Consider the following 27,242-nt stretch of genomic DNA (forward strand, 5'->3'; position numbering starts at 1 on the left):
CTACAATCATAAACACCGAAGAGATAATTGATAGTTAATTCCCACTTTTAGTATTCCTATTTCTTGATCGATTTCATTCTTTTAAAGCATTTCCAGCCGAGTAGGTATTCAGTTTTTCTCCCATAGCTTCCCTTATTTAACAAAAAATATTTTGTTTCTCATGATGATTGTACAAATGAGAAAATTTTGTTAATAGAAAGACACACATACTTTCACTCGCTCATTAATCTCATTGTGAATTCTGTAACTTTTGCGACAAAAATTCGTCGATTTTTCAAAAAAAAATGAGATCTATCTATCTCCGTCTACCTCATAAGACGACCGCATTCAAGACTCACCCCGTATGAGTAATAATATTATTTCTATGAAAAAAATAACGAAATCTAAGAAACTTTCCAAGTAAGTTTTATAACGCAGCTTTTTGCATGTTTGTCGGTTTTCAAATTCGCAAAAATTTTGTTTTTTGATACTGCTTAATATACGGTCCAATTAAATTCGCACCTTTTTTATTATTAATATTTCTAAATACTACCATAACTATTCCCGATATTTAATTTTTTTTACATCCCTTATAATTTTCTAATAATACCTCGTATACGACTGGAAATTTTTAATTTTCAATAATGCTGAATATTTTTTCACGTGATATTAATAATAAAAGAGTGTCCCATACGCTGCCAACTTTACATATTTTTTCATTATAATCTGTTTGGAATTTAGTTATAATATGTTTATTTGCAATACGAGGTGTGGTTATTAAGACTAGCACTGCTACAGAAAAGTACGCATGCGCCAAAGGTTAGCGACTGTCAGCTATCTAGCCTGAAGCCTATACTTTCGGATGCTGTGTCTACCGTGTCTGCAGACAAACCAGTATAGCCGTTTCCTTAGTTTGTATAGGAGTTGTTTCTTGTTCTGTTTTGAGCAACGGATTGTTATGAAATTTCACATGAAACTTTCGGTACTCTCGCAAAAATATTCACCTTGAATGCGATTCAAAACTTAATAGAAAAGTTAATAACGTGTGAAGTATCTTGGTTTTTTATCTATGATCCTGAAACAACGCGCCAATCCATGCACTAACTTGGCCAAGAGCCAAAAAAATAATCAAATGAAAATTCGAGGCAATAATGATTGTTTTTTTCGATATTCGTGGATTTATATACCTCCACTGGGCTCCTGAAGGTAAAACTGTTAATCATGATAATAATTTTCACGTTTCTATGGAATTCCTGGAAGAATAAGAAAAAAACGACCCGAATTGTATTAGGAGAAGTCTTCATCTTCATTAAGACAATATCCCAGCTCATTTCGTTCTGTCCGTTAAGACGTTTCGAAGTACAACATTCCAGCATTAAACCACCCACCTTATTTGCCGGATCTTGCACCGTGCGATTTCTACCTCTTTTTTAAGGTCAAATCTGTATTAAAGGAACAAGATTCGAGTCCGTTGAAGATTTAAATGAAAAAGCGACGAGCATCTTGAAGGAAAATGAGTTTCTGTATGGTTCGAAGGGCGATACTAAATTATTATACATAATAGACGAATCTGAGCTTTGCAGAGAATTAGAAGCTGTTGCGGAATATATAGCTTGTTAGTCTTGAATGGTTTTTGTAGAGCTGTCTTAGAAATTTTGATTTTACAGTTACGAAACTTTTTCATACTCAAAAATACCGATTTCGGTCTATTTGGACCTCATCAGAGCGATGTAATGCGTTGTTGCTCTCATCTATTATGAAAATAAAACTGAAAAACAGTTAAAAAATATATTGGGTTTAACATTCCAAACAGAATATAAATATTTTCAATTTGACATTTTCTTTTATTTATTTTTGTTCGCGTTTAGAGCACCGTTACCGAAACCTACACAGAAACAACAACCATCCAATCGGATGTACCCGAAGAAAAAGTTTTGAAGAAAAAGAAAACCAAAAAATCGAGGAAAGAAGAAAAAGAAAATATTTCCGTGGTGAGTATGGCGAGTCGAGTAGAATTTTGGGCATGTTAATGTTGAAATTAAATGTAGTAATTAATAATCGTAGCGAAACCAACTTGAAACCAGATACGAGGACGGGTCAAAAACAAACTAAATCACGTAGCTCAATCAAATTTCAAATAGAAGTTTTATTTTATGACTCGCCCTCGTATCGCAATGTATTTACTCATCGATATATAGAAGTACACGTAACTTTAAACATGAAAGGAATATAAGGAATAATGTTTGAGAATTTTACGTCGAAACGGCCCAACAATCTAGCGAATGGCATTCCAAAAAATGAGCCGAAACGTCGTAAAGTTTGTCGATACAACTAAACGTAGAAAAGTCAACGAGCTTAGCTCGAAGATATGTATATCTTGGGGTGGTTATCAAGGACGACGGTGACGAGGGAGAAAATCTGGAAGCGAGGATGACGTGGGGAAGTAAACAGTTGGGAGTGATAATAAGATCCCAAAATCTCCAGAAAGGCCAAGGAGATCCAATAATGAGATAAGGAATCTATTTGGAGAAGGGGAACTAAGCAAAATAATAGAGTGGCTGGGTCACATAAGGAGGATGCCAGATTTTAGAGTAACAAAAGAAATGAAGGACATAGAACAAGGAGGAACAAGAAAAAAAGGAAGACCAAGGAGAAGATGGTACGCAGAGGTGATGGAAGACATAAGAGAGAGGCATTTAGGACTGGAAAACGAAAGCAAAACATTAGAATCACTTCCATGCTATGAGCCTAAAAGACCTGTGAGAACCACGCGATCCAAAGGACCTACTGTGACCTCCTTTCTTGCTGCGATACCCAAGAAACCATTGTTTACACTTCTTTCAAAAAGTCTAGAATGTGGGATGGCTTTAATGGCCAAATACCTTCGTCGTCTATTTCAGACGCTCCCAGGTGTAGTGCTCATCCGTCTCTAGCTTCTTCAGGTGTCCCGATAGTATTAGTATTAGTATTCGTAGATTGTTGCTATAGAGATCTTCTCGGGTTATAATTTCCCAAAAGAGTCTTTGTCTTCTCAGACTCTGTAGGTTGTCTCAATAATAGGATTTGCTCATATCTACATTCTTTTTCAATGTCTTTTCCATTATTCTGTAGCTGATACCACAGAAGGGTTCGGGTTCCATGAAGGGCTTGTTTGTCCACACTTTAGCGAGCTTATCAGCTGGAAGATCTAGAATCACTTCTAGTGCAGCATGTTGGGCTGAAGCTGAAGCTGTTGGGCATCGGTTGCACATATGTGATGACTGGTCTTACAATTGCCGTGTACATCCACGGTTACAACCCCGATTCCTCCCTGCTAAGTTTCTGTACACCATCAGGGCTTTTGTAGCTTTAGTGATTATCATCTCGTCGAAACTGTGTTTTGAAGGCAATTCCAAACGATTCTTAGAACAAGTGTTGGGAAAAGTGATTAAGATTGGTTATATTGATTTGAAAATGTTGTTTTTCTGTTGTCAGTTTGAACCAAACATTACTGGAAGAGAAATTAGATATAAAGTGTTATAATGAGGGTGATTAAAAAAAATTTTTTTTTAATAAACGCGCGAAAACTTTAGTTTCGTATAAGTGGCTGTACAGGATGTTGAATTGGTCTGCTACGAAGCGACGAAACTTGGACTGCGTAACCTTGCAATTCGGGGGTGCCTCTCCAAGGCTCGAGTGTATGAATGGTGTTTCCGAGAAGTGATTTGCTACTTGTGCGGCTCTCCAGAACGCCAGCGCTGTCATTTTGGAAGACCGACGCGATATTACTGGGCATCAACGTCAGTAGTATTGACCATATAATTCACGAATTGGGTGGCGGAAGGTGGAGGAAGGCGCGCCAGTTAAGGCGAAGATTGCACGGTCAACGGGGGAGGTAATTGCTCTTAAAACACGACGAAACCTGTCTACAGATCAATACGACGCGATATTCTAATCTGTAGTACGACGTTGCTGCAAGACAACGCCTGACCGCATACAGCTCGGCCCTACGATGGAGACGTTGAACGAATTCGGTTGCGAAACACCCTTCTTGTAGTCCTGATTTGGCGCCATGTGATTATTATGTCTTTGGTCTATTGAAAGAGGCACTCAGCGGACTTCGAGGTAGAATCGTTCGAGATATTTTTATGAAAAAGGCATCCGAAAGCTACCGGAGAGTGTGTTGGAGACCATTTAGAAAAACTCTACAAAATTCCAAATTTTTTTTATTTCAAAATCTCGATTTATCTTTGAACCACCCTCATATGGTAAAAATATAAAAGTTGGTTTCGTTAAATTTTGTGCTCGTTATATTTTTGATTTTTTAGCTTGATATTAACAATTTTTTTTATCGCTAAAAATTTTATTTTAGACCAATGTTGAGGTAGTAAATGAGGACTATTGCTATAACGTTAATGTTAAAAACTTGGTAAGAATTGTTCGTTTACCTCATTAACGCAAAATATTCCTACAAAATTAAATACGCGTATAAATACGAGGTCTAATCAAAAAATCTTGTCGTTCAATGCTTACTTCCTCAACAGAATTGAAACAGATGCAAAATAATTTTGATCAAACCTCGTATATTAAAAAAAAAATTATTTCGTAGTAACGTTTTGCTTAGCTTTTCGAGTATTCATAGACTTATTATTTTTCGCATTTTTTTGCATGATTTGCTTGACACTGCATTTGATTCACTCAGTGTAGAAGTTTTGGAGATCTTACCAAAGTTCCTGAAGAAATTCATCGAGCTCCGGACATCAAATATAGCGGGGTAAGATTTCGAAACATTTAAAATTATTAGAAATCATCGACTAACACGTATTTGTCATTGAATAGCGCGTTCGCTCCTTTTCTTCGAATTGTTTGAATCACTCCACCCGAGCTCGAACACGGAAACCCTTACGGCGTCTAGAAGGGCTCGGCAGTAGGGATATTGACCAAATACGAGGTCTATTTTTTTTTTCGTATTTCTATTACGAAATGATGTATGAATGTCGATCGTCTGTGAATAAATCTGTTTCTAGTGAGTTCGGTTAGGTCCCTACAACCTCTTGAGCTATCCATTAGTGACGTTAATTTTTGCCTTGGAAGAGTAAACTAGGTATTAGTAAGACTTTGCGTTTGAACCTTCCAAGTTTTGGTCTCACTCTGCGGTCGTGCATCAAAATCTCGATAGATGAGATTTAACCTCTTCGTTTGGTTCCCGAAGTAACGTAGGGTCTTAGAGTAGACTTCCTTTGTTAACGTTGTTCATAAAATCGACCAGAACCATGTCTTTTTCGTACCAAAAGACTTTAGTCGTGGTTTTCCTTTTGGATAAACGTTTACATCTATTGCTTAAATTGTTCTTTGGTCTCTGAGTCTCCGTACATGATCTAAGACTCACCTCCATTGACAAAAATCTTCAAAAAACTGTTATACATAACCAACAATCTATTTCTTTGGTGTTTGGATTGTCGTACATGCTCCAAGTCTCATCTTCAAGAAACTTATGTCTAACCAAAGAATGTTGGTACTATGTTTTTTTTGTTTTGTATCATCCTCCAAAAGGGACGTGGGTTTTACAGTAGACTTCCTTTGTGGATATTCATAGAATAATCCAGAACTATATATTTTTCGTACCAAAAGACTTTAAGCGAGTTTTTCCTCTTGGTGAAGCTTGTACATTGATGGCTTTGACGATTCTTTTGTCTTTGAACAATCCTGTATGCTCCTAGTATCATTTTCAGTGACAAAAATCTTCAAAAAACTGTTATACCTAACCAAAGGGAGTTGGTAGTAAGACTATGCCTTTTCGTTTGATTTGTATTGTCCTCCAGAAGGGTCTTGCTGTAGATTTCCTTTGTTAATATTCATAGAATCAACCAGAACTGAATTTTTGTCGTACCAAAAGAGTTTAAATCGTTGTTTAGGGGAAAATAACATAGATAAATATATTTTCTTCACTATAAATTCGTTTCTCCGCGTCAACTTACATCCATTAACTAAAGTCTATTGCTACATCTAAAGCTGGTTCCAATTCGAGAAAATCTTCACACTTGAGACCTTGTTGGCAGCGCCATAGTGTTTGAAGAGACGTCCAAATTAGCTGAATAGGATTAAAATAACGATTAAAACCAAATGACAGAAATCTGTGTATCCCTTACTAAGTCTCTGAAGACGATAACTTGGTTATCGAAACGCGCGTCAGGTAGTGTAATTGTGAGTGTTGGTGTAGTGGTAGTGTAAACGGTGTGCTCATTCTGTGTATCCCTTGAAACAACATCTAAAGCTACGTTTACATGCGTTGCAAGCCTCGATAAACGCGAGAGTGTAAACGAGTTAGTGTCGATGTTTGAACAGAGATTAAACAAAGTTTGTGTTTTGTGTGTCAAACCGCGCTTGCGATCAAAAGTCTCTAGGAAAAAAATCTGTAGCTTCCATTCTTTTTCTGATTCCAGCATCTCGAAACATTTAATCTGAGTTTAGAATTAGTGGTGTTTATTGTTATTAAGTTATTTTTTTGGGATAGAAAAAATATTGAACGAAAAGGTTTCTATCGAATAAGTTTCGATCTTGTTCGCCCAAACCATCCAGGAACCTTCTTCAAAAGCTACGTTTTCTTTTTGTGCAACACCGCGCGAGTCTTCTGTAGACTCGTCCTCTTCTATCGCTACCCTGCAGGCACACTCTGATTCCCATTAAACGTCAGTCCAATTAACGTGTTTTCTGGTAAATCGTAGAATGGTGCTGCTCGGTGGGCGTTTAACTTTAACTGGCCTTTTTGGCTCAAGATTAGCTGCCTCAAGTCTTCTTCTGACTGTTCAGACACTTTTCGCGTTCCTCTGAGTTCTTGTTGGACTTTGAAAACTAGCGAGAGCCGACAATAAATCGATCATGTCTTTTGGACGTGTACCCTTTTCTTCGGGAAGCGCGTCTTCGATGAAGATTACCAGTCTTTTGGTAACTAAATCGGTGGACTGGGGTTAACTGGCCTTTTTGGCTCAAGATTAGCTGCCTCAAGTCTACTTCTGACTGTCCAGACACTTCTCGCGTTCCTCTGAGTTCTTGTTGGACTTTGAAAACTAGCGAGTCCGGATTTTTTAACGTTGTGCTGACTATGAATCGATCATGTCTTTTGGACGTGTACCTTTTTCTTCGGGAAGCGCGTCTTTTGGTAACTAAATCGGTGGACTGGGGTTAACTGGCCTTTTTGGCTCAAGATTAGCTACCTCAAGTCTTCTTCTGACTGTCCAGACACTTTTCGCGTTCCTCTGAGTTCTTGTTGGACTTTGAAAACTAGCGAGAGCCGACAATGAATCGATCATGTCTTTTGGACGTGTACCCTTTTCTTCGGGAAGCGCGTCTTCGATGAAGATTACCAGTCTTTTGGTAACTAAATCGGTGGACTGGGGTTAATTGGCCTTTTTGGCTCAAGATTAGCTGCCTCAAGTCTTCTTCTGACTGTCCAGACATTTTTCTCGTTCCTCTGAGTTCTTGTTGGACATTAAAAATTAGCGAGACCGGATTTTTTAACGTTCTGCTGACTATGAATCGGTCATGTCTTATGGACGTGTACCTTTTTCTTCGGGAAGGGCGTCTTCGATGAAGATTACCAGTCTTTTGGTAACAATTTACATTCAGCGCATTCTCGCAATAGGTTGACCGCTTGAGAAGCTTTATGATTTGTTTTATCCAATTTCAGGCAGAATTTTTGTTTGTTTTTAACAAAAATATGTATCGGTTGACGTGTGATGGCTAACTAGTAGATATATAACCTAACCTAATTAACATAAAAAGGGTAGTTACCGATCATTTCATACTGTTGGACTGTGAGAGCAAAAATATTCTAATATTTTATATCATTTTGAAGGTAATGCCATTAGCTTTAAAATTTTACGGTCTGGAATACGCGTGAATGGTATTTGAGCGTTTGTTAAGACGGCAAGCGTGGAAACGTAGCATTGTATTCGATTTGAATCAAATAAACAATCGTTATAAATAACAAAAGAACGTATAAATGTCGTTTGTTTTCGAATTATTTTATTGTTTCCCAAAAAAACATTTTTAATTCTTAACCCGATGTCAAGTATTATTTCTAACGCAATACAATCGTTTAAATTTTCTTTGTTCTTCGTCCGTTTGCCTGAAATCGTGACGTCTCGGTATATAAAACGATCTCGATTCGAATTGTTTCTGATAGATGTCGGTAACGTCGTGCTTCTTAATATGATTTAGATTATTGCTAGTTTTCAAATACCTTCCGGCTTCACCTCTATATCTTTTTTTCGCAATAGGAATTTTACTTTCTGACGTTCTTATCATTTTGTAATTGACCAAAGGTAGTGAGGTTATTCTGTAATCTAAATGATTCGTTTGGCATTGTTTTTTGTTGTAAAAAGGTATGTCGTTGACGTCGCTGCTATCGGAACTTTTGCTGCTGTTTTTCGATCGTTGACTCATCGGACTTTTTTTCATTTTTGGAGGTTCTTCGATGTACAATTGATTCGAACTAACTCGAATTTCTTCGCTGTAATGTTCCCGTTTTAGTTGATTCTTTTTTATTAATTTTTCTTTGGAAGGAGACACGTCTCCTATTGTTTCGTTCCATATGTTATTTTTAACGAAAGTTTCTCTAACGTCGTCGAAGTAACAATGTCTTAAAAGTCTTTTGACGTTTATGCGCTTATCCCAATCGTATTCCACCATTAAACTCAAGATATTCCTACCGTTTCTGGTTATATATGGAAGCAATTTATAAAATCCCGTGCCTTTTACTTTTGGAAAAGAGATGAAGTTTCTCGATCGAGATTTTAATCGTGTTAAAAGTTGCGTATTAGGTGAACCTAGTACGTTGTGTATTTTATACAATTGATCAATTTCGTTACTACCAGGAAATAGAGGTCTTAATGTTAGCATTTCGTAAAAAACGCATCCGGTTGCCCATACGTCCATTTTAGGACCGTAATTACCCACAGTTAGGAGACATTCCGGGGATCTGTACCATCTTGTCGATATATATTCGGTGTAAGGGGGAGAACTGAATATACCTCTGACGGAACCGAGGTCGCCTAATTTGATTATTTCCTCGCAGCTAGTTTGGGATAGCGGAGCGTATAGTATCGAAGGAAATTTGATTAGGACGTTTTCCGGTTTTATATCTCGATGAAAAAGTCCGTTTTTATGTAAATGTTCTAATCCTTTTAACATTTGATACAAATAAGATTTGACGCGTGCTTCGGATAAACCTCTCCTTTTGCTTTTCAAATAATCGTACATACTCATATCCATCAATTCGAAAATGAACGTCACCTTACCGGTAAACGTGTCGTAATGGTATTCCAACATATTTACTATATTCGGATGACTCGGTATCTTTTGCGCCGCCACTAATTCTGCGCATGTTTTTATATTCGATTCGGATTTGTAAGTGTTCTTCAGTCTCTTTGCCGCGTAACAGATTTTCGTTATTCTGTTTTCGCATTTCAGTACGTCGGAAAATGATCCCTCCCCTATTTTTTCGAGCACTTTATATTTAGACTGGAAATGGTTCATATCCTAAATTAAAATATAATAATTTGGTAACTTGACATTATACATTTCAAACTGCCAAACGTCGTCGCCCGAAACATTGGTTAAGCTCTTCTTTTTTAAGTAATCGCCTTGAACTTTGATCTATTGATCCATTGCGCAATCCTCGGACTGTTTAGGACAGTCACACATTACTTCTGCTGGTGTTTTGAGCAGCTTGAACGTATACACCATAACCTTTCTCGATGGACAGCCTCGTACTCTCAGGGGAAGTGCTCGTCTGTTTTCTTCATTATACTTCCAGCGTCAGACAACAGGTGGCGGTCGGCAGGCGTCATGTGATTAAACTTCTGGGCTATAACCACTGTTTATAGATGAAATCTTCACCAATTGAGAGTCGTAGATGCTTTTGCATTGTCTCCCATAAAATGAACCACCTCTAGTATCTTCCTTTCAAAATCTGTATGGTAAATCATAGGGCACATCAGTAACTCAACTTATCTCTGAGTCACAGTGAAATAGGAGGTTGCTGAAGACTTTTAAGCACATAGAACTTCTGATAGGTCGAGATCCTTCGAAAAACCAATCATGCTATTTGGTTTCAAACTTTCAGCAACTTCAAGCAAGCTACGAGTGTTTAAACCGCGCTCGTGGAAGTTCTAGGCACTCACTGATGACGTGGTCTGACATTTCAAAACCTGTATGTAAAACCATGGAACACATCAGCAACTTTCCTTATTTCTGAGTCACAGTGGAATAGGAGGCGGATAAGGAACGTTAATCGCGGTAGAATAGGAGGTTGCTGATGACTTTTAAGCACATAGAACTTCTGATAGGCCGAGATCCTTCGAAAAGCCAATCATGCGATTTGATTTCAAACTTTCAGCAACTTCAAGCAAGCTACGAGTGTTTAAACCCCGCTCGTGGAAGTTCTAGGCACTCACTGATGACGTGGTCTGACATTTCAAAACCTGTATGTAAAACCATGGAGCACATCAGCAACTTTCCTTATCTCAGAGTCACAGTAGAATAGGAGGACCGTTAAGCACATAGAACTTCTGATAGGTTGAGGTCCTTTAAAAAGCCAATCAATCGATTTGGTTTCAACCTCTTAGCAACTTCAGGCAAGCTATGAGTGTTTGAAACGCGCTCGTGGGAGTTCTAAACACTCACAGATGAGGTGGTCTGACATTTCAAAACCTGTATGTAAAACCATGGAGCACATCAGCAACTTTCCTTATCTCAGAGTCACAGTAGAATAGGAGGACCGTTAAGCACATAGAACTTCTGATAGGTTGAGGTCCTTTAAAAACTCAATCAATCGATTTGGTTTCAACCTCTTAGCAACTTCAGGCAAGCTATGAGTGTTTGAAACGCGCTCGTGGGAGTTCTAGACACTCACAGATGAGGTGGTCTGCAGTTTCTCCTTCTTTCATGCATCAGCGGCACTCCGTGGTGCTCAAAGGTTCAGTCTCTAGTCGAATTCCCCCTCTATTTAAGTGGAGCAGTTGTTGGGAAGAACAAAGGCAAAAGGCTCATCAATGTGTGTTTTAACTTTTCTCTTTCCAAGTGTGTTTATGCATCTGCGAAGAGTCTGCTTTGCAAACAGACCATTGAAAGGCGTAATAGCAACTTTTTTGGATGTTTGGGTGGATTTATCGGTGTCAATCTAACGAATAAGTTCGCTTCGTCGTTTCCCTTGATGTTTGAGTGACCGGGCACTCAAACCAACTGGATTTTGCAACTATCACTCATCAGATATTGTCTCCTTATTTCATTTTTGCTTAATGGATGACATTTAGTGGCTAGTTTTAGACATGAGATTTCGGAATTACTTTTTATTTATAGAGTCCTCGTACTTATATTTATTCAATATTTAATATATTTGTAGTTGCTTCGATATTATTTGCGCATGTAAAATATTTTGCTTATTTTGTAGAGATCTAAATCAATGATTGACGTATTGCTTTCATCTAACAAAAAAAATATCGAGAATGTCTTTTCTGAAGTCTCTGTGAGGGCATTGGTAAGCATTTTCTATAATATTCCAAACCAAATATTTAAAATTTTGTATTTCTTTTTACTAAATTTTTTAAGAATTAGAACAGAAACTTAAAATTAATGGGATACATTTTCGGAACTAACGATAGCTCTCACTTTATTATAACTACGAGGGAGGGTAAAAAATTTACGTATATCGTAAAGGGTTTATTTTTTTCATATCGGAAAAAGCTTTTTAACGTGTAAATTTAGGATTTACGAGGATGGTCCCATTTTTCCCAGAGATGTTCAATAAGTTCGATACCCTTTTTATAATAAGAATCGTAGAGCTGCTCAAAATAGCTATTAACTGCAGACATCACCTCTTCATTACTGGAAAATTTGTTCCCAGACCAACAAGTCTGGGAACAAAAAATAATCCGAGGGGGTGTCAATTAATTTATTTTGGCATTGCAATAACGGTGACATTTTCTTCTTAGCAAAATGCAGCTGTTCTGCTTGTTTTCTTCGTTCAAACGGTGAAATAAGTTCGCATAATACTCGCCATTGATAGTTTTTCTTTTTTCAATATAGTTAATAAAAAATTATCCCTCGCGCATCCCAAAAAACCAACGCCATCACCTTGCCTGCAGGTGAAACGACCTTTGCCTTCTTTCAGTCCATTGTTTTGATTGTTTTTTGCTTCGGGTGTGAAGTGACGGACCCGCGTTTCATCCATGGTTATGAAACGGCGCAAAAATTCTGTGAAACATTGTCAAACACTCGATAGAAACATTTTCACTTGGCTGTTTTATTCCATTGCGAGTAAACGCGGCACTTATCACAAATTTTCATTTAGTATCCCCACTTTTTGATATGCCTACTATGTCCGCTTGCTCGAGCATTTTCAGTCGACGATCATCCAGTGGATTTTCTTCAACATTTCTAGAGTCGTCACCTCATTTGGTCGACAACTTCGATGCTGGCCTTTGTAGGTCATACCTCTTCGTTTAAACTCTACTAGCCAATATTTTACTGTTAATAACGAAGGAGCAGTCTCGCCCAGAGTAGAATCTAGTTCAGCTTTTATATTGGTTGGACTAAAGGCTTTCAAATAAAAGTTTTGTATCAGATAACAATCACTGAAAACGTTTACTATTGATGGCTGCCAAACAAATACTAAACAACGTGGCGTCTTCAAATTTGTATAGATTGTGTACTTTCTAATACTGTGGTAGTTTTCAAGCAACTACCGCCACCTCTAGTACAGACCAAGTACTTCTGGGACCATCCTCGTAGTAAATAAATATCCAATTGATATTTTGATCAACTAGTAGATTAGTGATACTCAATGAAAATGATGTAATGATAGGAAATAATATTTGAACATTTAATTTTATATGGTTTTATTTTTACTAATATGAATCGTTAAAATTTATACGAGGTATATCCAAAATAAACAAAAATGACACATTTTTATTGTCTAGAAACGTCTATTTTTAAAGTGTAAGTTCTTCATAAAGCTTCTTAATTCAAGCGAAAAAATTAGGAAGATTGAAATTATATATTTCCAATCAAATTTGAAGAAAAAAAATATTAAAAACCCGATTTATTTAATTATCAAAACAACTCAAATAAACATACCTCGTATATGTATTTTTTTATTTCGAAATTTGATTCAAATTCGTTTTTATAAGGTAATAGGAGTTGGATTCCACATAAATTTAAATATTTCCAAAAGTATTTCGTCGTAGTAATTTGATTTTCATTTATTTCGAAAAAATAAGACTAATCATAAATGTAAAAAAATTTACTGCCCAATTGAATTTGAAATCTCATTGTACCATGTCAGGGAGTTTTAATTATTTAGTAACGTAAATAAACATCTACAGAGATGTTTATAATTTTCAATTTCTTTTAAAATTCATCTTTCAATTATTGTAGTTCGGTAATTTTATATCGAATATTCTCGTAGGTTCATCAGAAATCCCCAGAAAATATCATTTAGCAAACATCAAGTTATTGGAGGAAATGTACAACCTTTTATGAATTAGTTAGAGATCTACTCTTTGCTCGTCTCGATCCATTTTGATACTGAGGTTGAAGCTTGCCAATAAAATCATGTCATGGCTTTAACGACAAATGACAGTTTATTTTAGTAAAAAACAGTCTACATATACGAAATAATTTGTCGTTGAACCATCTTATCTCAAATTTTTTGAATCCTCCAGACTCAAGCAACAATGCAAACTGCTTAGCTAGCGACAACTAACGATTTTTTTCACAAAATTCGTATCAATACGAAATTAATGACCTTTGTTTTTTTAAAGACAGTCTTTAGTGACAAATGACGATTTATTTTAGTGAAAGACAGTCTCTAAAGACATGAAATAGTTTGTTCTTTAACCACCCTACCACTCACAGTTAAAAGATTTTTTGAGTCCTCTAGACTCAAGCAAAAATGCAAACTGGTTAGCTAGCGACATCTAACGAAATTTTTTTAAAAATTCGTATAGAAATGAAAATAATGACCGTTTTTGTAAAAAAACGTCTCTAGCGACAAATGACGGTTTATTTTAGTGAAAGACAGTCTCTAAAGACATGAAATAGTTTGTTCTTTAACCACCCTATCACTCATACTTAATAAAATACTTTTTTGAGTCCTCTAGACTCAAGCAACAATGCGAACTGCTTAACTAGCAACAACTATAAAATTTTTTAAAAAAATTCGTATAAAAACGAAAATAATGACATTTGTTTTTTAAAGACAGTCTTTAGTGACAAATGACAGTTTATTTTAGTGAAAGACAGTCTCTAAAGACATGAAATAGTTTGTTCTTTAACCACCCTACCACTCACAGTTAATAAAAGACTTTTTTGAGTCCTCTAGACTCAAGCAACAATGCAAACTGCTTAGCTAGCGACATCTAACGGAATTTTTTTGAAAATTCGTATATAAACGAAAAATTATGATCTTTATTTTTGTAAAAGACAGTTTTCTTAGAAAAATAATTGATTTCTAAGGATCTCGGGCTTAAACAAGTCAGTGTCTAGCTTGAGTCTATCCACTGATAAAGTTCCAGTTTCTAAACAAGTCTGGGGCGTAACTAACATTACGACATTACGACATAGATTTCAAAGTTTGAGCTTCATTTTTTTGTTTTATTGTTAATGAATATACAAGGTTACCTTATAAAATTGAATTTAAGGGAAAAAATGTATTTTATTTTTATTAAAATTACTAACTATCGATTTGATTTTTTCGCATGTTGTTTGCATGGCATTTCTAACAGAAAGAAAAGTTTAACATCGTGGAGAACAGAGATCCTTTGGGTATTGTAAAACCGTCTTTCAAAAACATGCTACCGGTATGTATAATCGAAAAAAAATTTTGTCTAGTCAAATTTTCGTAGAAAAATATAGAAAATTAGAGTAATGGTACTGTAGAAGGTTTTATAAGAAACGAGTTATTTTAAAAAACAGAATCAGCTGTAGATTGATTCGGAATTTATAGCATCTTTTCCATTTTAGAAATCCAGCTTTAGTAAATTCGATGCTCTCCAAAAGAAAAATGTATTACACATTAGATCATCGGATTCCTCCAAAGCTCAAGAAAAATTCAACGTAAGTATTAATTAAGTTTATTGTTATTAAAATAATCTAGTGAAATTTTTATAAATAAGTATTTGTATCGATTTGGGGGACATTTTAATGCAATTTTTTGTATTTGGGAGTCGGCTAAAATGTTAAGACAAAAAAACCATGAAAAAAACAAGCCTAAAAACCCCCATAGATCGATTTAGCCCACCATTCTTCCTAAAGAAATCGAATAAATATAGAGGCTGGAATGGGTGCCTCAATGAGAAAAATAAGAGGATGACCAACTCTGGGAAACTCACATTAGATAGGCGATGAGACTGAGACTGAATGGAAGCCTTCGGAGAGAAAACGTTGAGGAAGACCAGATCTAATATGAGGAAAATACATTAGACCATCTAAGAAAGTGAGGAACTGGAATAAGAGCCTCCATTGAGAAGATTTAGAAGATGACCAACTGTGAGAAACATACATTAGACAAATCAAGAGAGTGAGGGACTGCAATGGGAGCCTCCAATAGAAGATTTAGAGGATGACCAGCTCTGGGGAAATCACATTTGACAAGCTAAGAGAGTAGGGACTGGAATGGGAGCCTTCAGAGAGAAGACGTAGAGGAAGACTAACTCTAAGGATGGGAAACATACATTTGACAAGCAAGAGAGTGAGGGACTGGAATGAGAGCCTCCAAAGAGAAGATTTAGAGTATGAACAAGTCTGGGAAACATACATTAGATAGGCGATGAAACTGAGACTGAAATGGGAGCCTTCAGAGAGAATACGTTGAGGAAGACCAGATCTAAGATGAGGAAAATACATTAGACCAGCTAAGAAAGTGAGGAACTGGAATAAGATCCTCCATTGAGAAGATTTGGAAGATGACCAACTGCGAGAAACATACATTAGACAAACCAAAAGAGTGAGGGACTGGAATGAGTGCCTCCAAAGAGAAGATTTAGAGGATGACCAAGTCTGGGAAATATACATTAGACAGGCTATGAGAGTAGGAGACTGGAAGGGGAATCTCCAGGGAGAAGACGCAGAGAATAACCAGCTTTAATATGTGATACATAAGAGAATAAGGGAGCTTCCAATAAGAAGGTTTAGAGAATGACCAACTCTGGAAAACATACATTAGATGGGCGATAAGACTGAGACTGAAATGAAAGGGGAGGAAAACGTCCAACTCGTAAGAAACAATGCAGGAGGAGAAATTTTCTGTTCTGTGTAATATTTTTGGCTTAATTCCATGTCTTATTTCTTCTCTGCAGCTTTTTATGAAACTGTGTTACCTCATTTTTACTTTCTCTCTTTTATTTTTGTACTGATGTTACTTGACATATTTTTTATGCTTTTCTTCATATTTTCTTTTTGCTTTGTAAGTATCATCTATCAAATCGAAATTGTATCATGGGTTTGATTTTTCTATCAAGTTTGTTTTTGGTATTTTGTATAACAAAATCATTTATAGACTTCAAAAAACGTTTTTGTTTGGAAATAAAATTAATTTTTCTCTATCGATGAACACCCTATATAATTTAGCTCGCATTTTAGTCCTCACATTGTCACATATGGGAGATGCGTCATTGCGATTATGTCAATTACAAAAATTTTTATGTCAATTCGTAAATCATCATCTATATTTAAATAATTTCTGTTTATTGGTTATTCGTTGATGCTCTGAGTCAGAAAAGTGATAGTCTAAAGTGGATTTTTATCAAATTTATATACCCACAAAGATAAACAGAGGATGTATCTTTTTCTTTTTGCTTTGACCCAATCTAGTTAAGGGTGCGGTTTGGTTATCTCCAATTTTGGTGAAATGGAAGTGAGTTGATAAAAAATTTACGTTTACCATCACAAATTTTATTTTTTATAATCTCTATAATTTATTAAAATAATATTCAATTATTATTTTATCAAGATTTCTCACTAAAAATTATTACTGCAATCGTTGTTTTGATGAAGAAACATTTTTTACAATAATATCTATCTTTAATTTTAATTTTTACATATACGAGGCCTGGCTATTAAATAACGAGACTGGTTACGAAAAACGGACTTTCAATTCGTTTTTTCCATTGATCGAAGCAGTGCTGGAAGTCTTCTTTGGTGAGGACCTTCAGGAGCTCTACCGTTTTTTGCTTTACCGCTTCAATCGACTCAAATCTGGTTCCTTTCAAAACAGATCTTTTTCTAACCTTTCAAGGAAATCTGAACAGACCCTTTGACCAAGAGCTTTTGATCAAGAGTCAGATTTTTTGGCATCAACTTAGTCATGTGTAATCCCTCGTGTAAAATTTTTCTAACAGTTTCTTTATCGGCGTTTACAGCTTCGGCAATCATCCGGATGCTCATTCGACGATTTGCACGCCCATCTTCAGTGCTCTTTCGGCCCTCACTAAAGCGCTTACACCAATCGAAAACACGCGCACCAGATAGAGAATTGTCCCCATAGACCTCTTGCAATTATTTATAGCACTCAGTTGGAGTTTTTTTTTTTCAATTTAACGAGAGATTTGAGATTGATGCGTTCGTTTGAAACGTGTTCTGGGACGTGCCCGTCTAGGGCGCCCACTAGGCGCGCAGTCTCGTTATTTAATAGCCAGACCTCGTAGATGTCCCCCCATTTAAAGAAACAAGTTTTATTATTGTACGAGGGTTGCTACTTGAATTTTAGGATATGAATATTGAAATTTTAAATTACGGTCACGAAGTTTGACATTTTTTATTGTGAACGTACTCAGAACGTGTTTACAGATACTGGAAACATTCATTTTGGCCAAAAAACGATTTTCGACATGATTTAAATCATCAGCAGCGTAAACTCGCTTCGAAAATTTGGATATCGCATAACTTGACAATCGTTCCAAAAAAAGCCCGTGTCGATTGGTGCGGGAAAAAATGTAATGGCGGAGCTTCAAAAAATATCTATAAGATCGTGACAGACGACGGATCATGGATTTATCCATATGAACTCGAATCTAAACATTAATCGATCAATGGATCTTTCAAGACTAACCAAATAGCTAAACCCAACAAAAGTTGTTCGCGCACGAAGCATTTAGAAGCATATGTTTTGAAATAACTGGACATGTCACTGAATGGTACACCAGAATTTGTTTACAAGAAGTGTTTGGAAAAAAAATCAGGGAAACCAATTGTTGAAGACGAACACATTAGTTCAAACGTTTGTAAAGTCAAAACATCGAACTGATGGGTCATCCACCATCCAGTCCTGGTTTAGCACCCAATGATTTCTTCTTATTTCCTCAGATAAAAAATAAATTGCGAGATCAACGTTTTTCATCTTTGGTAGGACACTTTCTTAAGTAAATGTCAATTGAAAAAGTGGATTTTCGAGTCAAATTTGGTTAATTTTGATTGGAAAAAAACTTTTTTGGTTGGAATTTTCAAGGATTTCACACAACTCTCCCTGAGACATCTATAATTTGACACTTTTTTCAGTAAGCAGGTTCAGGCATCAGCGTTATAGATGACGCCATCTATTGAATATCATTCGACCTTGTGAACTTTCGAGTCAAATTAGAAGAGATAAAATATATTTTTACTTAAACAAATTTTTTTCGGGTGAAATTTCGTGGATTTTAAGTGAATTTTGTATTATTTTTTCTATTCTACATAAACAAAAATCTGAAATACTTTTTCAGATTGTTAAGGTACTTTTATATTTAATAGCATCAAAAATATTTCTGATCATCCCTCGTATACTACCTACTTAAAAAATTCGATCGACTACAATTGTATTGAAAGTATTGGAGTTTCTAGTCTAGTTTTTATCAAGAATATTTTTTTTTGTGACACGAAATAAAAACAATGGAAAAATTAAGTACATATCAACTATTTTATATTACAGGGTACCCAAATCGATACGACTAATTGCAAAGCTTGTTCGAAACAAGTTTTTCAAATGGAACAAATCAAAGCCGAAAAGGCGGTTTGGCACAAAAACTGTTTCAGGTGCACCGAATGTAGTAAACAATTAACGTAAGTGACCTATTTTTAGATATTTGCTATCGTCGAAAATAAAAAATTGAAATTTTTCGCCAGATTTACATGTTTGTATATAAGTAGTTGGTTTTTACCGAGAAAACATTAACCGTGACATTGGAACGGCCGTAAAACGTTTAAAATTATGTTTTTTAAGTAAAATATATTTAAAAATGTACATAGAGATAATTTTTTTCATTCTCATACTTTGATATAGAAAGTTACACGGTTAAGTTGGAATATTGTTAGAATATGTTATTAAAAGAGCAGTGGCGTAACAAGAAATAACATATGAAATTTAAAAAAGACAGTATCTAAATGCAAATAAAATTTTGTTTTTTAAAATGACAGTATCTAAATACAAATGACAGTTTGTTTAAAAAAAAGTCTCTAATGACATATGACAGTTTGTTTTTAAAAAAAGGCAGCCTCTAACGATAAATAACAGATGGATTTTGAAAAAGACGTTTTCTAAGGACAACTTACAGTTTGCTTTTAAATAATACAAATAACAATTTTTTTTCAAAAAAGATAGGCTCTTTATACAAATGACAGTTTATTTAAAAAAAAGACAGTCTCTAATGACATATGACAGTTTGCTTGAAAAAAAGGCAGCCTCTAACGACAAATAACAGATGGATTTTGAAAAAGACATTTTCTAAGGACAACTAACAGTTTGCTTTTAAAAATACAGTCTCTAAATACAAATCACAGCTTATTTTTAAAAAATGACGGTCTTTAAATACAAATGACAGTTGGTTTTTAAAAAAAGGCAGCCTCTAACGATAAATAACAGATGGATTCTGAAAAAGACGTTTTCTAAGGACAACTTACAGTTTGCTTTTAAATAATACAAATAACAATTTTTTTTCAAAAAAGATAGGCTCTTTATACAAATGACAGTTTATTTAAAAAAAAGACAGCCTCTAATGACATATGACAGTTTGCTTGAAAAAAAGGCAGCCTCTAACGACAAATAACAGATGGATTTTGAAAAAGACATTTTCTAAGGACAACTAACAGTTTGCTTTTAAAAATACAGTCTCTAAATACAAATCACAGCTTATTTTTAAAAAATGACGGTCTTTAAATACAAATGACAGTTTGTTTTTAAAAAAAGGCAGCCTCTAACGACAAATAACAGATGGATTTTGAAAAAGACGTTTTCTAAGGACAACTTACAGTTTGCTTTTAAAAATACAGTCTCTAAATACAAATCACAGCTTATTTTTTTTAAAAGACAAATACAAATAACAATTTTTTTTCAAAAAAGATAGGCTCTTTATACAAATGACAGTTTATTTTAAAAAAGACAGTTTCTAATGACATATGACAGTTTGCTTCAAAAAAATGGCAGTATCTAATGACATATGACAACTTGCTTTTAGAAAAGACAGTCTTTAAAGACTAATGACAGTTAATTTTTAAAAAAGTCTCCAAAGACAATTGCAGGGAAGTATATTCATTATAATTATTATACAGGGTGGTGTTTATCAATTATATAGGTTTGATGTTTGATGATTATAAAGAGCAATGTTTGTTCGTTATACAGGCTCATTTTTTTATTATACAGAAGCGTGTGTTTATTATACGAAGTCGTATATTAATTATACAGGGTCGTGTGTTTATAATATAATTCGAATTTGATCATTATTCAATAATATAGGATAGAGTTTGTTTTCTGAAAAGGCAATCTCGAAAAACAAATAACGATTTGTTTCTGATAAAGACAGCCTATTAAGACAAATAACAGTTTTTTTATGAAAAATACAGTCTCGTCTCTAAATACAATTTGCCGTAAACAAATGAAAAGTTTTTCTTAAAAATGGCCAAAACATACTGTAAACAGGTTATAAAAACAGTTTGAAGAAACTACCGCCTTATATATATATATATAAAAAACATAATGTAAATGCGAAATGTACCCTCAAACTTTAGATTCTGCATAATACATCAGGACCAGCTTCACTGTCTATGTCAGTGAACGAGCTCGTAACAATACTTTTTTTTAGGGTTGAAACGTATGTGAGTCACGAGGGTAACCTGTACTGCAAACCCCATTTCAAGTCGCTATTTGCACCTAAAGTTGTCGAAGATGATACTCCAAGTAAGTATTTTTCGATTTTATCAACGTTTTCATTAAAATTATCTTCTCATTATACAGGATGTTTGATCATCATTTGAGATATAACAATGCTGTTGTTCTTAAGGTTAAGTTTGCGGTTATTTGGTTTTTCCGGTGATTTTTAACATTTTTTTTATCAAAATTGGACTCGAATTTATAGTAATTTATGGTTTTTTAACGAAAATTACGAAAAAATAGGATAGATCAGTTGAAATAGTTGAATCTTAATATTTTATGCTCTAAATATTAAGAGCAGCGATATCAACAACTTCACCTCGACACGTGAAACTTTTCCCAGTGTATTTAGTTGTTTCTCATTGCTTTTAACGAAATTTCTTTCCCGCTATTGTTTTTTTTTCTCTTTTATCTCACTAAACAATTTTTTAAATTTGAATAGATCGAGATCAACAATTTTCGTTAGCTTAATTCAGTTCGTTAACATTCGAATAAATATGCGTTTAATTAACTTCCGTTCCTTATTACAATTAGATTTTAATTATGATCATAACAAAAACAAATTATGTGAAAATCACAGAAGTGAAAAGTTTTGATAAATTCTTGGGAGAAAAGGATACCCGAATGCAACGTCCGTGGTTTTATATCTGTCAGCCGTTTACACGAATAATTAATAAAAATAATCGATTATAATTATCGGTAAAGATTGAAAAATAATCGATTCACTAGACCGATTTCTCCTTTTTGTCTCAATGTTTCGTTTCGTATGTTGTGTAATCGATTATAATGATCCGAAAAGTTTGGAAAATAATCGATTCACTAGAGCGATTTCTTCGTTTTGTCCAAGTGTTTCGTTTCTTCTGTGGCTTAATCGATTATAATGATCAGAAAAAAATCGATTCACTAGACCGATTTCTCCTTTTTGTCTCAATGTTTCGTTTCGTATGTTGTGTAATCGATTATAATGATCCGAAAAGTTTGGAAAATAATCGATTCTCTAGAGCGATTTCTTCGTTTTGTCCAAGTGTTTCGTTTCTTCTGTGGCTTAATCGATTATAATGATCAGAAAAAAATCGATTCACTAGACCGATTTCTCCTTTTTGTCTCAATGTTTCGTTTCGTATGTTGTGTAATCGATTATAATGATCCGAAAAGTTTGGAAAATAATCGATTCTCTAGAGCGATTTCTTCGTTTTGTCCAAGTGTTTCGTTTCTTCTGTGGCTTAATCGATTATAATGATCAGAAAAAAATCGATTCACTAGACCGATTTCTCCTTTTTGTCTCAATGTTTCGTTTCGTATGTTGTGTAATCGATTATAATGATCCGAAAAGTTTGGAAAATAATCGATTCTCTAGAGCGATTTCTTCGTTTTGTCCAAGTGTTTCGTTTCTTCTGTAGCTTAATCGATTATAATGATCAGAAAATAATCGATTCACTAGAGCGATTTCTCCTTTTTGTCTCAATGTTTCGTTTCGTATGTTGTGTAATCGATTATAATGATCAGAAAAGTTTGGAAAATAATCGATTCACTAGAGCGATTTCTTCGTTTTGTCCAAGTGTTTCGTTTCTTCTATGGCTTAATCGATTATAATGATCAGAAAATAATCGATTCACTAGAGCGATTTCTCCTTTTTGTCTCAATGTTTCGTTTCGTATGTTGTGTAATCGATTATAATGATCAGAAAAGTTTGGAAAATAATCGATTCACTAGAGCGATTTCTTCGTTTTGTCCAAGTGTTTCGTTTCTTCTGTGGCTTAATCGATTATAATGATCAGAAAAAAATCGATTCACTAGACCGATTTCTCCTTTTTGTCTCAATGTTTCGTTTCGTATGTTGTGTAATCGATTATAATGATCCGAAAAGTTTGGAAAATAATCGATTCACTAGAGCGATTTCTTCGTTTTGTCCAAGTGTTTCGTTTCTTCTGTGGCTTAATCGAATATAATGATCAGAAAATAATCGATTCACTAGAGCGATTTCTCCTTTTTGTCTCAATGTTTCGTTTCGTATGTTGTGTAATCGATTATAATGATCAGAAAAGTTTGGAAAATAATCGATTCACTAGAGCGATTTCTTCGTTTTGTCCAAGTGTTTCGTTTCGTATGTTGTGTAATCGATTATAATGATCCGAAAAGTTTGGAAAATAATCGATTCTCTAGAGCGATTTCTTCGTTTTGTCCAAGTGTTTCGTTTCTTCTGTGGCTTAATCGATTATAATGATCAGAAAATAATCGATTCACTAGAGCGATTTCTCCTTTTTGTCTCAATGTTTCGTTTCGTATGTTGTGTAATCGATTATAATGATCAGAAAAGTTTGGAAAATAATCGATTCACTTGAGCGATTTCTTCGTTTTGTCCAAGTGTTTCGTTTCTTCTGTGGCTTAATCGATTATAATCAGAAAATAATCGATTCACTAGAGCATTCAATCGATTATAATTATCAGAAGAGCCCCGGGAAACGAGGTGAAATTAGCACCTAAGTTATAACTTTTTCAGTTTATACACGGAAAACTGGATTTTCCTCAATTTTATCTGGAAACATTTTTGACTTTTTTGGACACCAACAGACAATATTTCATGGTTAACTGTCAAAAAACCCAGGAATTTAAAAAAAGTTTAACACAGTTATATAAAATATTCCGTATTTTTGAAGCAATTCCAGATATCGAGTTATTTTTCACATGAATCAATTGAGAAAACGTGTGTCTAAGTGACTGTATATTTCTGATTTCTTCAGTTGAAATTTGTCAAAAATATACAGGGTTAAAGTGGGAGTAATTCGTTTTTTGAAAAATAACTTTATAAATTCATACATTTATAGAAAGGCAACGTTGTAATACAAAAAGACAAACAAATAAATGAAAAGACCTTCCTAGAAATTAGTTCTAAAAAAAACAATGTGATAAAAACAAAAGTCACCGCTAATTTGCCACATTTTAGAATGCCATTATAACCGGACTGGACAGGCTTCACAGCCTATGTCGTGGACGATATCGTAACGCTAAAATAGAAAAAATACAGCAGCTTTATACAAAACAAGTTATATAACAAAAAGTTAGAAGTTATGGAACAAAATTTCAGATTTCAAATTTGCTCTGAAAATAGAAAAAATTCTGCTAAATTTTTGTGGAATGAGAAATAATATTATAGGCGAAAAATTGAGGAAAATAAATGAAAATTGTATTTTTCGGAAAACGATACATAACATTCTATGGTTTTCGCATACTTTCGCTATAAAGACGTATTTTTGACATGTACCTCCCTTCGTCAACTTCTTGTCTCCTTCCGATCGTACTTTGTTTGTATAGCCACAACATTTAAAAACAGTTCCAGAGGATTTTTAATACCACTTTAGATTCGGCTATTTATTTCTTGAACACACCCTATATATAATATTACATTTCCCATTACTAAAAATCGATTAGGTATTATTTGTATCTCGTAAAAAAGGCTTTTAAGAAGCATCCATATTTTTTTTCTATTTATTTATCGCTAGTACGTCTCTGGAATACGATCGGTTTTATCAATGGTTTATAGGCTTTCCAAAATCGTCGTATTTTTATAAACTAATAGTCACGTGATTAATTTACGAATAAATTATTTTTTTTATTATAAATTTAACGATCGTGTTCAATCAAAAAACCGTACTACGACTTCTCAGTTGGTATCTTAAGAATCGGGGAGTACGACTCGAGTCATATGGTCGGTGAACGTGTTCGGCTTGTCTGCAGAGAGTCGATACCGGGTGTCAAGCATAAATATACAGTTTCAAGAAACTGTACTGTGTATTATGAATATGATTCAGTTTTTAAGTGGATGAACACTATTTTTAACTGTAGTTTTATCAGTTTCCACGTTAGCTTCGGTTCGTATACAATTCATTTTAATCGTTTCGTAGACAGTCACACGAGTGCATTTTTTTGGATATCGAAAAAAATATATCTAGATTAGATGTATCCAGAAGGTAAACATAATGTTTTATTATTAATATTACGAGTAAAAGTTTTTTATATAATTGAAAAATGAACTTTTTTTTACTAGTAGAATTATTTAAATGCGACATAATTTTTTATAGGTTAAGATTGCCTTAACCTCAAAGTTTTGACATATTTCGATCTTTAACAAAATATTTTAGTGGTGATTGAAGATTTTTTTCTGTTTAAAACCCAAAAGATTTATCAAAAAATCTATATAAAAATTAATTTACGTTATGAAAATACAGAGTGAATCATAAAAACAGTTTGATGTTTAGGGAAATTCCACTCTCTAAAACACTAATTTTTAACACGTTGACTGGCGTGTTTGACATAAATGAATACAGTCGACTCTCTAAAATTCAAAGTTATCACGAGTTCCCTACAAAATCTCTTCATACATGGTGTGTTCTTAGTATTTCCCTAAAATTCCACAACTTTTAGTAAAATCTTAATTCAGCCAGATCTGGCAACGCTGCAAGCGTGGCGAAGCAGAATACATCTCCCCGCTCTCCGCGCTCTAGCTTAGAGACAAGCAGAGTTTAAAATTTGCGTTGAAAACGGTTGGGAAGCCAGCTTCGTTGTTCAATTTGTAGAGTAAACATACAATTTTATACTTTGCACAATTCTAATATTTGGTAATAATATAGTGAATCAGTAATTTCGTTTCGTTTCAATAATTACAGTCCACTCACTAACAGGGTGGGCCAGAAAGTTTTGCGTATTTAAAAAAATAATAATTAAAAAAAATTGAAATACAAATTTTTATCGCGCTGCAAACATTCCTCGAATCTGGATCTCAAATTGGTACACGCGCGGGGAATAGCTGCTATTTTTTCTCTAGACTCTACTTTTCAAGTATCCCCACATAAAAAAATCCGGTGGTGTTAGGTCCGGACTTCTAGACAGTCATGCAATGTCACCTCGGCGAAATATCAGTTTCCCAACGTACATCCGGTTTACGAATGCCAAAGCGGCATTAGAAGTATGACATGTCGCGCCATCTTGTTGAAACCATGTCGTACGATTATAGGCTTCCAATTATTGCAGTTGCAATGGCTATGTATCGTTCAGAATTTGCAGTGACAGATTGCCCCTGTTGATTTTGAAAGAAACTGGGTCCGATAATTCCGTGCGCTGATATGGCCGTCCAAACGGTTACTTTCGGCTAATGCGGAGGCTTTTGGGTTCTCTGTTGCCCAATAACGGCAATTCTGTCTATCGACATGTCCATTTAAGTGAAAATGGGCTTTTTCGGAGAACAGATTATCGTTCAAACTCTGAAAGCGTTCCAACATTATTCCAACACACTCTTAGGTCGAGCACACACGATCCGGTAATTAAGTATATCTCACACGTGACGGTAAACCAACTAGATAGCATTGGTAAATATTGGTTTAGCGAGAGAAATAATTTCAGATCATAAATACACAAGATAGATACAATTAACCTCCGCTTTCGGCTGGATATGATGATTACAAAACTTTTTTGAACCATTTTACGCTATTACCAAGACTATTCGAAAAACTGTATAGATATAACAGAAACGGCACGTTTAGACGCTTGCGTAGTTGAAAAAAATTGATTTCAAGTTTTCGATCACCTCGTTATTTGGATCTGAGGTGGCCGGCGAGTGAAATGGTATGCCGTAACGTGTGAGTCTGGCCTTAATATGACTTTACTTGTTTTTTTTTTGAAATTTGTTTTTGATTTAAGAGAAAATATTACATATTAGCAAATCGTAGGCATTGCTTTTAATTTTTGACAACAATGTGAATAAATATCGTTGCAAAGATTTAAGGAAATCGACTCTAATATTTCCTGTATACACGGTGTTTCATATATAACTGCATTAAGCGAAAAAAATCGATTAAAAATCACCAAACAATCACATGTTTATAACACATAGATTAATCGCAAGGTTTGGCCAATCAAAACTTGTGGAACGCTTAAGTTCCTCCCTATCGAGCGGTCGAGAGAGCCATAAAAGTATTTAGCTGCTGCCGCATTTTTGAATTTATTTTACAAGGTTTTCCGGCGTTTATTATTATCGATCGTTGATTTTTTTTGGCGTTTTTAGAGGGTAAAATGCTTCTTATTTATTTTAATTGCGATCGATAAATACGAG

General features: G+C 34.7%; 2 protein-coding genes across 22 annotated transcripts in view; one reads left to right on the plus strand and one right to left on the minus strand.

Moving 5' to 3' along the window:
* Nucleotides 1-27,242, plus strand: part of LOC130902787 (enolase-phosphatase E1) — an 89,872-nt gene that overhangs the window by 36,037 nt on the left and 26,593 nt on the right. For 7 of the 21 annotated variants that reach the window (XM_057815089.1, XM_057815090.1, XM_057815095.1 and 4 more), the window contains exons 4-11: nt 1,848-1,970; nt 4,331-4,387; nt 4,661-4,732; nt 11,411-11,497; nt 14,745-14,819; nt 14,983-15,075; nt 18,923-19,053; nt 21,069-21,163. In XM_057815089.1, coding sequence (XP_057671072.1) covers nt 1,848-1,970; nt 4,331-4,387; nt 4,661-4,732; nt 11,411-11,497; nt 14,745-14,819; nt 14,983-15,075; nt 18,923-19,053; nt 21,069-21,163 — 733 coding nt within the window. The remainder of the gene's footprint in view (nt 1-1,847; nt 1,971-4,330; nt 4,388-4,660; nt 4,733-11,410; nt 11,498-14,744; nt 14,820-14,982; nt 15,076-18,922; nt 19,054-21,068; nt 21,164-27,242) is intronic. The other 14 variants (XM_057815099.1, XM_057815101.1, XM_057815105.1 and 11 more) reach the window with 4 other exon arrangements.
* On the minus strand, nt 7,967-9,558 carry LOC130902792 (MAPK/MAK/MRK overlapping kinase-like). The gene has a single exon (XM_057815115.1). The coding sequence runs from the start codon at nt 9,493-9,495 to the stop codon at nt 8,026-8,028; it is 1,470 nt and encodes a 489-aa protein (XP_057671098.1). The 5' UTR covers nt 9,496-9,558; the 3' UTR covers nt 7,967-8,025.

Source organism: Diorhabda carinulata, chromosome X (assembly GCF_026250575.1).
Source record: "Diorhabda carinulata isolate Delta chromosome X, icDioCari1.1, whole genome shotgun sequence".
Taxonomy (NCBI): Eukaryota; Metazoa; Arthropoda; class Insecta; order Coleoptera; family Chrysomelidae; genus Diorhabda; species Diorhabda carinulata.